General features: G+C 47.4%; 1 protein-coding gene and 1 long non-coding RNA gene across 5 annotated transcripts in view; one reads left to right on the forward strand and one right to left on the reverse strand.

Annotated features, from left to right (window-relative positions):
• Positions 1-16,375, forward strand: part of LOC309657205 — a 131,518-nt gene that overhangs the window by 25,302 nt on the left and 89,841 nt on the right. The gene's annotated exons all lie outside the window — the stretch shown is intronic.
• AFAP1L1 (actin filament associated protein 1 like 1) overlaps positions 1-16,375 on the reverse strand; it is a 75,845-nt gene that overhangs the window by 23,066 nt on the left and 36,404 nt on the right. The window contains 9 exon segments of the mRNA XM_082454107.1: positions 2,894-3,005; positions 4,572-4,644; positions 5,356-5,501; positions 7,134-7,345; positions 8,465-8,617; positions 8,863-8,944; positions 11,824-11,916; positions 13,858-14,037; positions 15,725-15,936. Of these exon segments, the coding sequence (XP_082310233.1) occupies positions 2,894-3,005; positions 4,572-4,644; positions 5,356-5,501; positions 7,134-7,345; positions 8,465-8,617; positions 8,863-8,944; positions 11,824-11,916; positions 13,858-14,037; positions 15,725-15,936 (1,263 nt within the window).

The following is a 16,375-nucleotide window of genomic DNA, read 5'->3' on the forward strand; positions in this document are numbered from 1 at the left end:
CTGTATCATCATTTGCTCCACACTCTGTTTCCACTAAAGTCAGTTCTTTTGAAGGGGAGCTTTGGAGTTCACTGTTTTTATGACCTGCCTTTCACCTTGGGCAAAATCTCTGAGTCACTGTTCTGAATCTAGGGGTGGGAACAGTGGCCTGCTTCTCTTGGAGTGACATCTCTGTTTTGTGAGCAGGGTTCTGGGTGGGCTGTAACCTCTGGTCTTCTTAGCTTTCCTCTCCTAGTGTGGAGCTCCTGCATTATGAGTGAGCTGGGGTGAGGGCAGTCAGGGCCCCCACATCTTCGGCCTGCCCAACCTGCAGTAGAGCCTCTGCTCTGTGAGCGGGGTCTGGGTAGAGAAAGGGAGCACCCTACTTCTGGGCTGCACTCACTTGGGATTTCGTGTCTGTAGCACATAGCCAGGGCTGATGAGAAATGCTGGCTACCTGCTCTTACTGGGGAGACGCTGCAGCTCTTGCCTGGGAGCTAGAGGAGAGAGAGCCTCGTTTTCTTGTCCACATCTGGAGATTTTGTTACACTGAGCTGGGAAAAGGGTAAAGGAGAAGGTGGTGGCTCAGATGCCACAAACTCCCACTGTTTTTACTGAGATTTAGTAAATTTTCTAGAATAAATCTTCATTTGCCATATGCCCTTAGGACAATTTCTAGAGACTTCAGATGATTGATTCAGCAATCTTTTCTTTTTAAAATTAATTAATTAATTAGTTTATTTATGGCTGTGTTGGGTCTTCGTTGCTGCATGCGGGCTTTCTTTAGTTGCGGCGAGCAGGGGCTACTCTTCGTTGCAGTGCATGGGCTTCTTATTTTGGTGGCTTCTCTTGTTGCAGAGCACGGGCTCTAGGCACGTGGGCTTCAGTAGTTGTGGCTCGTGGGCTCTAGAGTGCAGACTCAGTAGTTGTGGCGCACGGGCTTAGTTGCTCCGCGGCATGTGGGATCTTCCCAGACCAGGGCTTCAACCCGTGTTCCCTGCATTGGCGGGCGGATTCTTAACCACTGCATCACCAGGGAAGCCCTGATTTAGCAATCTTTACCAGTTACGGTTGTTTTCTGGGGAATGGGTCTGTGGAGCTTCTCATGCCACCATTTTTCTCAGTAATGCCCTCAGTTCCCACGATTTTTGTTTTCTCATATTTGTGTCCTTTTGCAGTCCCTTCCCACACTAGATAGGCTGACCTGTGTAACCATTAGGATATGGCAGAAATTATCACAAAAGCTAGTTCACAAAAACATTGCAGCTTCTGCCCTGTTCCTCCTTCCTGGGTCACTTGCTCTGGGGGAAGCCAGCTGTCTTGTCATGAGGACAAGCAGCCCATTGGTGAGGTCCTCCTGGCAAGGAACTGAGGCCCCCTTCCAAAAGCCAGCCCAAACTTGCCAGGCATACAAATCAGCCATCTTGGGAGCAGATCCTCCAGCGTGTCAAGCCTTCAGATGACTTCAAATGACCAGCTGACGTCTTGACTGTGACCTCACAAGAGACCCCAATCCAGAACTACCTAACTAAGCTGCCCCGGGATTCCTGACCCACAGAACACTGACATAACACACACTTAGGTTTTGAGCTATGAAATTTTGGTAATTTGTTATGTAGCAGTAGGTAGTTAATACATGATCTTGGGTAAGACCCTTCTCTTATGTTCTTCAGTTCCTTCATCTGAAAAACATTTTTGGACTAGATCCATAGTTTCCAACTGTCTGCAAGGAGCCCTATGATTTCATAGTGATGGGTAACAGGCTACCATGTGGGGCAAAGGGGAGGCCAAGTGGGCCTCCAGACTCCAGGCAAAGCAGCTCCACTTTTCTCTCTCTCTTATAAACTGGGCTTCAATTTAAGATTTAATTTGAAGGAAGAGTCTGTTTTTTGTTATCTTTGTTTTGGGTTTTTTTTTTTATGTTTTATGATTTCTTCAATCTTACATGCTTATTTCAATTTAGTTTCCCATCTTGAAATGGGCATTTCATAAGGCCCTGTATTTCTAGTGTCTCTGAGCATAGACTATAAGGAATGCTACACAACAAACCTCTAATTGCTCAGAGGGGAAACTCTCTGGAGAGGGGAGGGGACTTTTCCAAAGTTACACAGTAATTTAGTGACCAAGTGAGGAATGGAATATAGGTCTCCTGACTCCCAGAAGAGGTTATCTACACTAATGAAATGGAGCTATCATAAAGAAAAGTATTTTAAAAAATAAATCTTCAAAAATCAAAGACTAGAACTTGACTTTGTTCAAGTACGGGGGAAGAAAGTAAAAACAACAAATAAAAGACTCTTAGGACATGCTGTCCTACAGGAAGCTGGCTTGCTCATAAAGATAAATCATACAGGAGTAGAGATTAATGTTGGGAATCAAAGAGAACTTGCATAGAGTTGTCTGGCATAGTTAGTCATTATTTATTGTGCAGTGTGGCGATCAGGCAATTCAGCAAGCTCCTGTGGGGTGCTAGGCAGAGCTTGGGCTGGGACACAGAGGTAAGCCATATATATATGGCTTTATGTAGTGTTAAAATTTTTAAATAGTTGCTTATATTAAAAAAATAAGTAGATTTCTGGTCTCTTTTGAATAATTGGCAAATCTGGGCTGGCACTGCTGCATGGGGGCCTTGGCTGGAGCTAAGTAGTAGCTGCCCCTAGAGCTGGGGCCTGAGCACTGCAGTTTCCTTCAGTCTCCCCCAATCCATTCCCTGTTGTTTCCCCTCTGAGGCCACCTGCTAGCTGCCCTTTATCACTCTGCTTGTGCTGTTATTTTTCTTAGAGTATTTTCTTATACCTCTCTTCACTTATTTACCCGTGTGACCCCAGCAAGGATCTGATTTTGAGACACCCACCCGACCCTGCTTCTGTCCCGGACTTTTTCCCTCCCTTCTTCCCTTGCACACAGAACTCACTGGAGGCATGGCGCTTGACTTTGACCTGTGGGTCTGCCCGATGGGACTTCTCACTGCAGGTGGAGGCATGGCGCTTGATCTGGGCTCCAGAGGGACGCTCAGGCTCCTCGTCCTGGGTGAGAGATGGAAGGAGAAGGTAAAGTGTGGGTGGGCTCAGAATCCTCAGTGTAGGTGCTTTCTGGTGCATGCTCAGTGGCTGAGTACTACATGACCTCTGAGATCTTGGCCTTACATTTTTAGATGTGTGCAGCCCTCAACAGTTTATAAACCACTTGCACTAGCAGTGTATTACTTGATCCTCATACCTTCCTGTGGGGGGCAGCAGAAGGCAACCCTAAACTGGAATTTCTGCTGAGAGGAAAATTAGGAAGTCTCAAAAGACCGTGGGTGACCATATTTGATTTATCATAGATATTTTTGTCCTCACATCATTTGGATGTATCCTTCAAGTTTTCCAAATTGCTAATATAAAGTCTTAAAAAAAAAGTCATAGATGAGATCAGCCAATGGTAGAAGTGACATAACTTAATAGACTGGCTATACATTTTTGCATGAAGAGTCGTGAGAACACTCCAAATCTTGTCAAAGCTCAGGAAACCATGAGTGGAATATGATGATAATGTCATGTAATACTGCTGTTGATAACAACATTACTATTTACTCCTCTGTGTAAGACCTTCCAATGTCCAGGTACTGTGCTAAGTTTTTTCCATAAAGTATTTCATTTAGTTTTTGCAGTAGTCCTATCAGGTAGCTTTTATCATATTCATGTGGAGCCAGGAAGTGAGGACCAGAGAAATGAAGCCCAAGGTAACTTGGACTCAGCCCTGAGTGCAAAGTTCATGTCCTTAAGCACTAAGTTGTCTTGCTACTAAACTCTGCAGCCGAGAACAGTCTCAAGCTGCATCTACTGGTTCATATGAGTCTGAAGAAAGACCATGTAGACAGAAGGATGGCTGGAGAAGTTTCTAGTAGCAAAGGGAGTCCTAGAGGTGAGAGCTCAGAGTGTCATCCAGCACTGTCCAAGGCAGGGGGTCCTGGCCTGCAAACACATCTGCTTTCCTTGGCAGCTTGATTACCTCTCTCTCTCCTCTAGCTGTGAGGCCTGACCCACCAACCACTGTCTGATCAGAATGTCATCCTCTGGCTCTCCCGTGGCAGGAGAAGGCACGGGGCCTGCTGCGGAGCAGTATGGGTCAAGTGATGGCTACAGAGGCCTCACTGTAAATTAATAAGCTGGCATCTCCTTGGTTTAGTGAGCAAGACAGGGAGACTGTCCTGGGAGCTGAAGCCTAGACTGTGGTTGCCACCAGGGAAAGGCCTCTGGGGGCAGCCACCCAGTTATTATCCCCCTGAGACACTACTGAATCAGTCAGTTCACAGAGCAGTAAACAGCGGTGGACAGTCCAACACCTTGCTCAGACTAGAGCAGTGCTTTATAGATGCACAGCCCTTTCTTCTTCCTGGTCAGGGGATCTTTCCACTGCACTGCTCAGTTTCCTGTTCCAGAGATTCTTTCCCCTGAGCCATGGTCTGTCGTAAGAAGGTCCCCTCTCCCCCGCCTTCTAGCTGCTGGTTAAACGAAAATGATCTCTCTGAGGCAAAGGAAAAAAGGAGTAGTGAGGGAGAGCTAATAAGTGGCTTTTGCCATGGTCCCCGAAGTCCCAAGGGACCGTACCTGCATCTTTTCATAAGGAACATCATCATAGACTCGGGGCTCAGGCCACTGATCCTGGCAGGATCTTGCATATCTAGAAAATACAAGGGACGATGATGATGATGGTGACAATGATACTTATGCAGCTTACAGTGCTTTCCTGTCCATTCTCTCATTTGATTCTGGCAGCAGCTTTTAATGGAGGTCAGAAAGTTAGTGATAGCAACCATGCCAGGCAGCACTAGGACACTGATGTGTTAAGAGCTTTATAGGCCAGGCAGCACTAGGACACTGATGTGTTAAGAGCTTTATAGAAACCCATGGGATTCTCATAACAACTCAGGAAGCAGGTGATTCATCACCTCCATTCTATAAGCGAGAAAACAGAGGATCCAGGCTGGCAAGCAACCAGCCCAAGCTGTTGGTCGTGATAGAGCCGTGCCTTGAATATGGCACTTATAATGCCAAACTCTGCACACCAGCCCTGTGCCCGCCCAGAGGCTCAAGGGTATGGGGACGCTAAGTTTCCATGGCATGAGAGCAGAGCGCAGGCCACTGTACAAAAAGGCTTCTCCTTTCTGGCTCATTCCGTCCACAGTGTCCCCTGACCCTGGGCTACTTCCTTTAACCAGCTCACTCCTGCCTGCTAGAAGAGGAAGGCACCCACTCTGACTTCCCAAGGAAGCAGCCTTTCTCAGCCCTTCCTCCCTCCCCTCCCATTCCCAAGGCTGGACTCCGCCTCTGAGAGGGAGCTGAGATAGGAAAGGTTGAGGGTGGACGTGGGCCATGGGATGCCGGCCCTCACAGGAAGGAGTTGCGCCCCGCACTGACGATGCTGGTTAAGGTCTCCACGTCCACGTAGTCATAATGCAGCGCTTCGGGAGTGACTTTGGAGCCCATCTCCACCAGCAGCAGCCCGAGCCAGCGGCCCATGTCCTCAGAGCAGCTTGCCTGAGGGAGAGGAGGCACAAGCTGGGTTCACTTTGCACCGTCAGAGCCTCTGGCTACCTGCTCACTTCAGCCAAACCCATATTCATATAGTATCTGTTATGTACCCAATACTTAGGGATCCAACAGGAGCAAGACTAGAACACACATCCAGAAACCCAAGTGGCTCCCACCTTCCCTCTATTCAGGTCTTTGCTCTAAGGCTACCTCCTCAGAGAAGCCCTCCCTGACTACCTCTCTAAGACACATAACCTCACTCACTATCCTCAGAGCCTTCCTGACCATTTGGATATGAAAACAAAATTCAGGAGTTCTCTGAATTTTTTTTTAATATTTGCTTTTTATTAAATGAGGCTATTTATCACATAACCCAATCAAATTTTTTTCTTGTATTATAAATGCCAATTATATATAGTACTGTTTACAGGAAAATCTCCAAGAAGTTGCTGGTCAACTAAACATATGCTTACGTTCTTATTTAAAGAGCATTATTATAAAATCAAGTTAGCACACAAATACTGAACTTGAATTTAAAAAGCACACTTTTTGCCAGAAAGCTCTTTGTTTAATTGAAGAGAAATAAGAGACCCATCTCAAACTATCAAAAGTAAAAGTGACAGAGTCAATATTTCCTGAAATTTAAGAACTGACACAGGCAGTGGGTACTGGGCAAAGAAAACAAGACCAAGAGGCTGGGTCTTAGTTCTAGGAAAAGACTAGAGGCCACTGATCCTCTGTGGAGCTTTGGATAAGGCACTTGCCTGCCCTGGTCTCAGTTTTCTTATCTGTAATGTGAGGGGGTAATTGTTTAAGTTTTCCTCCCAGTTAATATTTTAAATTCTAAATAGCTGAAGGATTGACATGTAAAGAGAGAGTCAGCATATTCTGGGTGACCCCAGAGAGGAGGGCTGGTGCTGGTGGGTAGGTATGAAAAATGAATGGGTGAAATGAAATCGCATTGTCATTCAGCCATTTGTTCAACAGATCTTAATTGAGCCCTTAGTATGTGCTGGACATCATGGTGGGTTCTGGAAAAACAAGTATGCAGAACAGGTGTGGTCACTACCTTCACAGAGCTTAAGATTGCAACTCAATATGGAGAAAATCTTTGTAAAAATTTAGTTGCTTGGTGGGAGGAGCAAGCTACTTTGAAGGGCAGTGGTTTATCTGAAGTGGACAGTCACTGGTGGGAAGTAAATTGTAGAGAGGATTCCAGAATCAGATTGGAGTTAGATCAGACTAGATGCCTTTCAGGTTTGGGATTATATTTCTAAGGCAGAATAAACAAACCTTGGGTCTAGGGTTGCCAGTTTAACAAATAAAAATGCAGAATTCTCTGTTAAATTCAAGTTTCAGATAAACAGTGAATCATTTTTTAGTATAGGTATGTCCCAAATATGGGATGTACTTCTATTAAAAAGAATTATTTGTTGTTTATCTGAAATTCAAATTTCAGTGGGTGTTCTGTAGTTTAACCAGCAACTCCGTTGGTTACTTGGCAACAGTTGGCTTACTTTCCCTCTTCCTTAGTCCCTATAATATCAGTAGCAAGGTACTGTGGACAAAAGCCAAAGTCCAGGCCAGAGCTCCTCTCACCTCCTACCACCAAGGCCCACCTGCATTTTCTCCTCTCACCTCCAAGATGGCGACCTCCTGCCGGTTGCGCAGGATCCTGAAGGCAAATGGGTGTCTGGGCCCAAAGCTTGGGGCCACCTCACAACCGTGGAGGGCGATAGCATTCACGTGGGTCCGCAGGTCCGTGCGGTCCTTATGGAAATACAAGGTGTTGCACTTTAGGCGGCACCAGCGTTCCTTCCAGCCATGGTTCACCAGCACATTCAGATAACCTGGGAGGGGGAGACCAGTGGTGTGACCTCCTAACAGCCCTGGGGGATACAAGTCAGGGTGCGTGGGTCTACACCCCGGGGACAGAGCACTTGGATAACCCTTGTCCTCTAGCTGGAAAGAAGGCCTTCTGGGTCCCAGATCAGCTCACTCGTGGCCTGTGACCTCAGGCATCCTCTTCTGTCTCTGAGTTTTAGTTTGTTATCTATGAAATGGGGACTGATAATCATATTTGTACATACATGCACAGCCTTTAGACTATACCAAGCTTGATGAAAAGGGCAGAACTACCGTACAGAATGAATAAAAGACACAACTCTTCCTCTTGCCTTTCCTCCTAAAATGTCAAAACTATTATTACTGAAGACAGAAAATAATGGGTGATGCTGACACCTGGTGGCAGCATGTGGGAACAAAAACATCTAGCCAAGATAAAGAATTATAAAACAAGTAAGGGACAGGCTGATGGCTGATGAGATTAGAATTCCCTCAACGTTTTAGATTTTAACTTATTTTTTACCATAACATGTCCTGATCTACTTACAAAATATTTCTTTATAGCCATGTGCTTTTATAATATTCTTTCCAGGTTAGCAGAATATTACTGTTTATCTAAAATACATGATTTTCTATTGGATTCCGGTACATGGAAAACTGCATTTAGATAGACAATATGTTTTTTTCCTTCCAAACTCCTTTTAACTCACATTGAATGCATTTATAATGAAAAGTACTTAAAAATTTTTATCTAAGAAATATCCTTGTAAGACTGGGCCATCACTTAAACACCTGGCATATTATATACTGGAAAGTAAGATACTCTCCTCTTGTCATAGTAGAGGAAGCTGAGGCCCAGAGGTGGGCAGTGATTGGCACTAAGGTCACAGGGAGCAGAGAAATAGAGTCAGTTGGCTTTTCCTTCTGTTAGGCGTCGGGGCTTCATGGAGGAGAAGTGATGGAAGGGCATGGATTATTGATGGAGTGGGGGTTAGCCTTCCAGTAGGAGGATTCTGTCCTCTGCCTTGGGAGTGAGGTAGATTAGGCCTGGAGGGTCTCCTGGCTTGGCCCCAGGAGCCCTCATCAACAGGGTCTGAATTCACTCCCATATGCCCAGTACCCACCACAGCATGGAACCTCCTCCTCGGTAGAGGATGTCTGCAGGTCATCGGCCAGTGCCTTCTTCTTAGAGAAGCTGATGATACGGGTGATCTTGCGGCCCGCAGCCCTGCTCATTGAACCCTTCAGCTCTGACAGGCTGCTCTTCTTCCCTTTGCCTGTTGCCATGGAGATGGGTTAGGGGAGGGGAGGGAGCCCCAAGTCCCAGATCCACCCGCCCCTAGCCCTTCCCCCCAACCTTTCAGCCTGCACACAGGGCTTGGCCTACAGCTCCAGGTATGGATAGGCCAGGTCACATCACCTAGGTCTTCAGAGTGGTCAGGACCTGCTCTGCACTGTGTGCTTGTGGCAAGGCCTCTCCCAGCTCAAGCATTTTCCAGCCTGAGCCCCCAGAGGCTCCTACCGTGTTCGCGGCCAAGGGTGGAACAGTTGTCGCCCAGGCCCATGCTGTCGGAATCCGAGGTCTGCTTCTCTTGGGACAGCCTCTGGGGAGGGACACAGACAGCCCCCTATCAGAGGGCACATTTAGAAAGTTCTCCTTTGTTGGTTCAGTCTCCCCCTGACCCCTGTACATGAGGATTAGCTAACAAATATTTGTCAGCAACTGTCATGTGCCTGATACTGTACTGGTACGAGGAAGACAGCGATGACTTAGGATGGTTGTGTCTTCCAGTTACTCACAGTCTGTTTGGGGAGTGAGGAATTCAATATAACGGACTGAGATTAATGTCCTAGGAGTTTGGACTACATTTGGTAGATGGGGAGCTGAGAAGGTATTTAAGTGGGACACTAATGGAGTTGGTTTTGGAAGCTGCCCCCAGCGGCATCATGGGGTGGATAAGAGGGGGGCAAGACTGGAAGCAAAAGAGGCACTTAGAGTGTCATCCTGGGCAAGCTGAGACTTGATAGGGGGATGAACCAAGCGACAGTGAGGATGGAGAAAAAGAGATGAGTTGGCATTTTCAAAGTAGTCATGACAGAACTTGGTGACCATTAAATGTGAGTGGTGATGAGAGAGGAGTCCATTACAATTCTAACTTGGATGAGAGGATGGTAAAGACGCACATACACACCATGGTAACAACTTCATTGTCAGCCAACATTAATTTTTACTCATTATGCCAACTCTGGACTAGTCATTCATTAATTCCTATTAGGGAGTGGTGCAGAGTAGTCAGATGGACCTTGGAAGAAATTAAGTCTCTACTTAGCTGTGGGAATGTGGGAAAATCCTTTCATCTCCCCAAGGCTTCTCACTTGAATTACACCCGTTTCAGTGGGCTGCTGTGAGGTACCAGGGAACGGGCCCAAGTGAAACTGTGAGGCCAACAGACTGTATCATTTCTAACACCTGTGTGGTATGCGGCCATCTCACTTTAAGAAGCTAAATTATGCCAGCCAGACTCAGGACAAGACTAAAACCCATCCACTTAAAAAGGTGGACTTACAGAGCTCTGAGGCCCCTAAACCTTTCCTGCCAAGGATACCCCAGACCAGGCTCAGGGATGCTTTGCTGTAAGCCTAGTACTAGAAAGCAGGGGGAGATAAGAGAGGCCATGTACTCCCCCCAATTTCCAAAGGCTGGAAAAATGGCAGCTGTCAGAAATTGGTTAGAACTGTCAAGTATAAAGAATCACCCCTGTAAATTGTGAGACAGAAGTTATGGTTCTATTCTGTGATGGTGTACAGATGGTAAGTTTTTCATTAAGATAGAAAGCAAATACAAAGAAACACTGTGAGTCCTTTGGAATTGACTTAATGATGATGACACCTCAATCACAGGAGTCCATGGAGAGACAGAGCCACCAATACCACGTCCTCACTCCCACTCTTCTCCAAAAATACCGCGCTAAACATTTTAGCTACCCTCCCCCTGTACACTCAGCCACAGGAGAGCCCATCTCTACAGGCTTGCCTCTTCCTCCCCTCTACCCATCCTCTGAACTGCACCACAGCATGCAGCTGCAGGTGTGTGTACACACACACACTCTCTTTCACACTCACACACACACTCTTTCACACTCATACACACACACGCGCGCCCTCAACACTGCTTTCCTTCAGCCTCCACTAATGGCAAAGGCCGAGTGAGCCCTCCACCCTTCCTCTCCTAATGACTCTGCTGACCCCACCTTTGCTTCTGCTGCTCCCTTCCCTTGCAGCCCCTGTCCCTTGGTCCACCTCTGCCCCAGTGGGGCAGAGTCTTGCCCATTCTTTAAGGCTCAACATAGGTGCCCAACCTCCCTAACCCCCCTTGCCCCTCCAGCCAGCATGAGCCCTTGTCCCCTCACTGCGGCTTTCCAGGACACTCGAATAGAGTTGACACGTTCCCCTTCTCTCCGAACCCATCCACACTGGCCTCTTTCCGTCCATGCTTCTTCCTGCTCCAGGGCCTGTTCTCCCTGCTTGGAATGCCTTTTCCCTCCCCCTCCTCACTAATTTTTCACCCTTCTCTGAATTGTGCTCCCTCAGGAAAGCCTTGCTTGACCCTGAGACAAGAGCAGCCCCTGTCATGTGCTCCCAGGGTACCTGGTACTTTTCCTTCCCGGCGCTTACACAGCTTGGCATTGCTAAGTCTATGTGATTGGATTCATGTCTGAACCCCTTGCTGGGAGGGCAGGAGTTGTGCCTGTTACCGTTAGGACTGCACCCAGTGCCTAGCACAGTGCCCAATGCACGGCAGATGCTAACTACTCGTCCAGTGGAGCTCAGGAAGCTCCCCTTGAGAGGCAGGCTGGCGGGGTGTAAATCAGTTAGCTCTGTTCCTTATTAACTATATGTGACTTTGGGCAAACCTCTCTATGCCTTGGCTTCCTCTTCTGAAAATGTAGTTTTTCAGAGTTGCTGTAGAAATTAAATTAGGTAATGCACGTAAAGCATTTAGGACAGTCCTGGCCACACAGTCATATTTTCTATAATGCTAGCCTGTATTATGTCATGTGAGACCCATGTATGGGAGTGTTAACTCTCCCCTTAGGATTTGGGGTGGAGTCCCTTGATCACCCACAGCACCTGGTGAAGCATAGGCATTAGCACGTGTTTGCCATTGGCCTGACAGACTATGAAACGACCGTTTCACTTATGTGCCAGTGGGGCACACTCCTTCTCTGACTAATTCCAATTTAGTTTGCATGGCTCAGTTCCATCGTGACCTCTTGCTGTCCTGGCAGGGTAGTCACTCCCTCCTCAGGCTTGTACTGCACCTTGGACACAGGCATTCATTCATTCATGAATTCAGTAGACATTTATTGAGTGCCTACTGTCAATGCCTGGCTTTACCACCAGCCTGCGAGTCCCCTGGGGCAGAGCCCGTACGGAATCCCCACTGCCTGGCCCAGAGGGAACCTTGAGAAGACAGAGGTACCTTGTCCAGGTCCACCTTGCACAGGAGGACTGGGGATCTGGGCACATCTGCCCCCTCAGCACCCCCAACGGACTTGCTGACCTCTCGGATGACCTGTGGAGAGGACACACATCTGTGAGCAGGTGGGCAGGGACCCTGTGGAGGCAAAAGCAAGAATGGGGTCTGTGTGGTCAGGGCCATCAGGCAGAGCAGCTGGGATCACTGAGTGGAAGAGATGGGTTGATGTGGCCTCCTGCCCCATTTGTGGGGCACGTCAGGATCTGAACAGGCTTTCTCCTGTGTCTGTCCCTTGAATTGGGCCCAGAGGCTTGGCTTCTAGACCTGGTGCCATTACTAATTAGTTGCGTGGCCTTGGGAAAGCCATTTCCCCGCTCTGGGCCTTAGTTTCCCCATCTGTAACATGGGGATATTAGTGGTCCTCTGCTTATTACGTCCTTGGGTGTGTGAGGACCAGTGAGATGATGGGTGTGAAGGGCCATGTGAACCAGCATGCCCCGCACAGGCAGGAGGACTCGCTTCTGTGACATGTTGGAACTTCACAACTACCTGCAGGGCAGCCAGGGTTATTCTCTCCATTTCAAAGATGTGGAAACTGAGACTCCAAGGCATTCACCTGAGGCCATGCAGCACAAGCATCCAGACCGTGAAACAGTAACGGACCACTTGCTGCTCATCTGTCAGGTGGCTTTGCGTGGATTATCCCATTGTATCCCCACAGCAGCCTTGTGGGGCAGGGGCACCTTGATCCCCAAATTACAGATTAGGATGATGAGGCTCTGAGAGGCGAAGCCATGGCTGCCTGCCCTATCCTCTGGGCTAACTGGTGTGCCAAGGCAGGCCTCTTAACTCTAGGTCTAGGGCTTCTTCTTCTGACCCAACCACCCCTTGAGGACAGAGCACTCTCCGCCACCCCCACCCCAGCATGCAGGTTCTCTCTCTTCCTTCCCCTCCTGAGACAAAGGCAGTAATGAGAAACAGTAAACATCCCAGTGGGAGAGCTGGTTATCACAGGAAGGAAGGGAGGATGGGGAGGGAGGGAAGGAGGGGTTTGGTTTCTTTGTTCCAGCAGGAAGATCAGAGGAGGGGAGAGCTGCTGTAAGGGCCTGGGGGTGAGGGCTTCACCATCACTGCAGAGTAGTCACTGACAGTTACTCAGGACTTACTGCCTGGCAGACCCTATATCAGGTACTCTCTAGAATGCTTACAAAAACCATTTTATAGAGGAAGAAACTGAGGCACAGGGAAGCGAAGTCCTTTGCAGAAGATCACACAGCCAGTAAATGCCACTTAGGTCTGGGACTTGAACTCAAGTCTGTGTGGCACCCAAGTCCTCCCTTGTCATCAGTATGCCACCCTGCCTGTCGCCTTTGGAGTAGGTTTCCTTATTTGCTTCTAATCCTTGCCCGAACCACTTGGTGGTTGACCTTGGGTGAGTCACAGAAGCTCTCTGTGCCTCAGTTTCCTCATCTGTAAAATGGGAACAATATTAGTCCCACTGTGAATAGTAAATGAAGTCATGTGTATAAAGCTCTTAGCACAATGCATGGCACAAAGTAAGTGCTCAGTACATGGTAACTCTAATTGTTGTGTAGCTGCAAGATGCAGAGGCTGGGTCATAGGTGGATGTGATAAGTATGCACGTTTCACCTAAGGTAAGAAAGAATTTCTCCTTTATTAAAAGAAGAAAAAGGATTAGCTTGTCTAATGATAAAATCAACTTCCTTTGTAGGTATTAAGCTCCCCATTCCTGGAGATGTACATTGCAGGTAGGATAAACCCACAGTAGGCGTGTTAGAAAGGGGATTCAAATAACTAGAAGGAACACAGGTCTCCAGCCTGAGGTCTGTCTCCTGGAGATGTCCGAAGCCCATTTCCACATAAAGCCCTAGCTTTATGTGAAGGGCACTGACCCCGTCTCCCCTGAGCAAGGCCTGTTCTTCCAGTGACAGGGGCCCACTCCATTGAGGGCTGGGTCTGGCGAAGAGAGGAAGGAAGGAGGGAGGGGGGGTGGGCGAAGGCACAGCCCGCCTGTACCTTCAGCCACTCCTCGGCCTGCTCCCGGCTCTGCAGTGCCAGCACCAGGACTTCGGTAGCCCCCTGGGAGAAGCGCAGCTCGTGCCTCTTGTGCCGGCTGTCCTTGGGCACGTAGATGACGTTGCAGACATCCAGCGCTAGCCTCAGATGTGGCTGCCGGTCCTTGGAGCTTTTGTAACACTGGACAGGAATAGAAGGGGTTAGGGCCTCCTGGAGTGGAGAGTAGAGGGAGGAGACAGGGAAACTCAACCTACCCCACAGAGACCTCCCCACCCAGTCCAGCTGTGGGCACTGCATGAAGACAGGGGCTGTTCACTACAGAGAGGAGAAGCCTGGGAGGGGCATCTTTGGGCAATCTCCAGATCTCAAGGGCCACTGAGCGGTCCCAAGGGTCACAACTACCTATTTAGGAAGAGGCAGATTTTAGCACAATACTAGGAAGACCGTTTTAGTCTAAAGAACCAGAGAAGAAACAGGCTGTCTTGGGAGGAAGCCAGCTCCCTGCTATTAATGGGCTACATGGCAGAAATGTGGGGGAGAGAATTCTAGCAGAGATGGAGGGTTGGGCTTGGGAAGTCAATAGTTTATCAATAATGATTCTCACTTTCCAATTCTTATTATGAGGCTAACATTACCTTGATACCAGCACCTGACAGTGACATTACAAAAAAGGAAATCATAGGCTAATCTCTCTCATAACATAGTTGTAAAAACTAAAACAAAATATTAGCAAATAGAATCCAGACACACATAAAAACATATTGCATAGAGACCAAGTGGGGTTTATTCTAGGAGTGCAAGAGTGGGTTATCATTCAAAAACTAAATGTATAATTCATCATATTAACAGAAAAAAGGAGAAAAACCATATATCCTAATAGAAGCAGAAAAAATATTTGATAAAATTCTGCACCCATTTGTAACATAAACTCTTAGCAGACTCTTAGAGGAGAACTTGCTTAATGTGATAATAAGGAACACCTACAAAAAACCCATGGCAAACATCAGCTTTGATGGTGAATTATTGAACTTTCCTTCGAGATCTGGATTGAGATAATAATGCCTGCTCTCACCACTTCTACTTACATTGTACTGGAGGTCCTAGGCAGTACACTAAGTCAAGAAAAAGAAGGCATAAGGTGTGGAAAGAAGTAAGTCATGATTCTTGGCCTGGTTCTGGCCTGGGATGAGCTTTTCACTGCTGCAGGGTGAGAAAATGTCATGTTTCAAATGTATGTATGTTCGGTAAGACTTGTCAATAGGTAAACAGCTCTCATTTTTTTTTTTCCTGAAATTATGTCCATCCTTATACTTTGGAATTAAAGGTACATTTCTTTTATGAAATGCTAGTGATGAGAGATGGTGAATTAAAAAAAAACTTTAAAAAAGCGAGTTATATAATAACAAGTGTTACATGGGCTCAGTTTTAGGAAAGACAGATGTATGGAAATGAGGGTGGAAGTTTATACATCAAAATCTAACTGTGGTTAGCTCTCGGTCAACGGGGTTAGGTGGGTTTTTAAAAAAAAATCATATTTCATTTTATTTTCTTCTGGCTTTATAAATAAATACATTTACTTGCATAATGAAAAATGATAAATATTGTTTTAAAGTGATAAAAAATTCATGTCTGGCAAAACAAAACTTGATAAAGTCTTTATCAGGTCTTCAGGTTTTGTTTTGTTTTTTAATTCTTCTCGGGTGGGAGAGCCCTGATCTCAGAAGCACCGGGCTTTGAGCCTCTGTGCACAAAGCAAACCTAGAGGAACCGAGGCAGACATGCCTGAATGCACACAGATACTCAGACACACGCGCAGGCACATGCAAGTCCACGTGAGGCCGAGAGGCACTCGTCTGTGGCCACTCACCAGGAGCTGGTCCTCCTTGATGACGGTCAGCTGCTTGGCCCACTGCCCGAAGCGCTTTTTCCGCAGCAGGAAGGCACATATCCTGCAGTCCCTCACCAGGTGCATGGAGGCCTCCTCTGAAGGCCACTGGTGTGTGGGCTGCGGCCCTTTCCCTTCCTCCTCCTCCTCATCATAGGACTCGTAGGAGCTGCTCATGGCGTCAGAGTCATTGTCTGCAGGAGCCACGGAAAGGACCCATCCCTGTGCCGTCACCGGGTGGGGGGGCACCTTCTTACCCCTCTGCAGGCATCCCTGCTCTGGGGCCCCGGGGCTGTGAAGGGGTAGGTGTGAGGTGTGATGTTGGTAATGACTAAGCCCCCTCATGGGCACTGTGTCTTACAGATTTACTACTTGCTTTGTGATCTCAATGACTTCACCTCTCAGAGCTTCAGTTTCCTCATCAATTATAATGAATAATACCTACCTCACTGGGCTATTGTGAACAGCAACAAATACAGAGTGTTTAGCCAAGTGTCTGGCACTCAGTGAGGGCTCAGTAAACATCAGCTTTTGTCTTTACCCATCATCTTTGCATCCATTGTCTCAGGTCATTTTCATGGCACCCAGCAAGTCCCCATTTTATACAGAGGAATCTGGAGGCTCAGAGAGAAT

This window comes from Balaenoptera physalus, assembly GCF_965194825.1.
Source record: "Balaenoptera physalus genome assembly, chromosome: 3".
Lineage (NCBI taxonomy): Eukaryota > Metazoa > Chordata > Mammalia > Artiodactyla > Balaenopteridae > Balaenoptera > Balaenoptera physalus.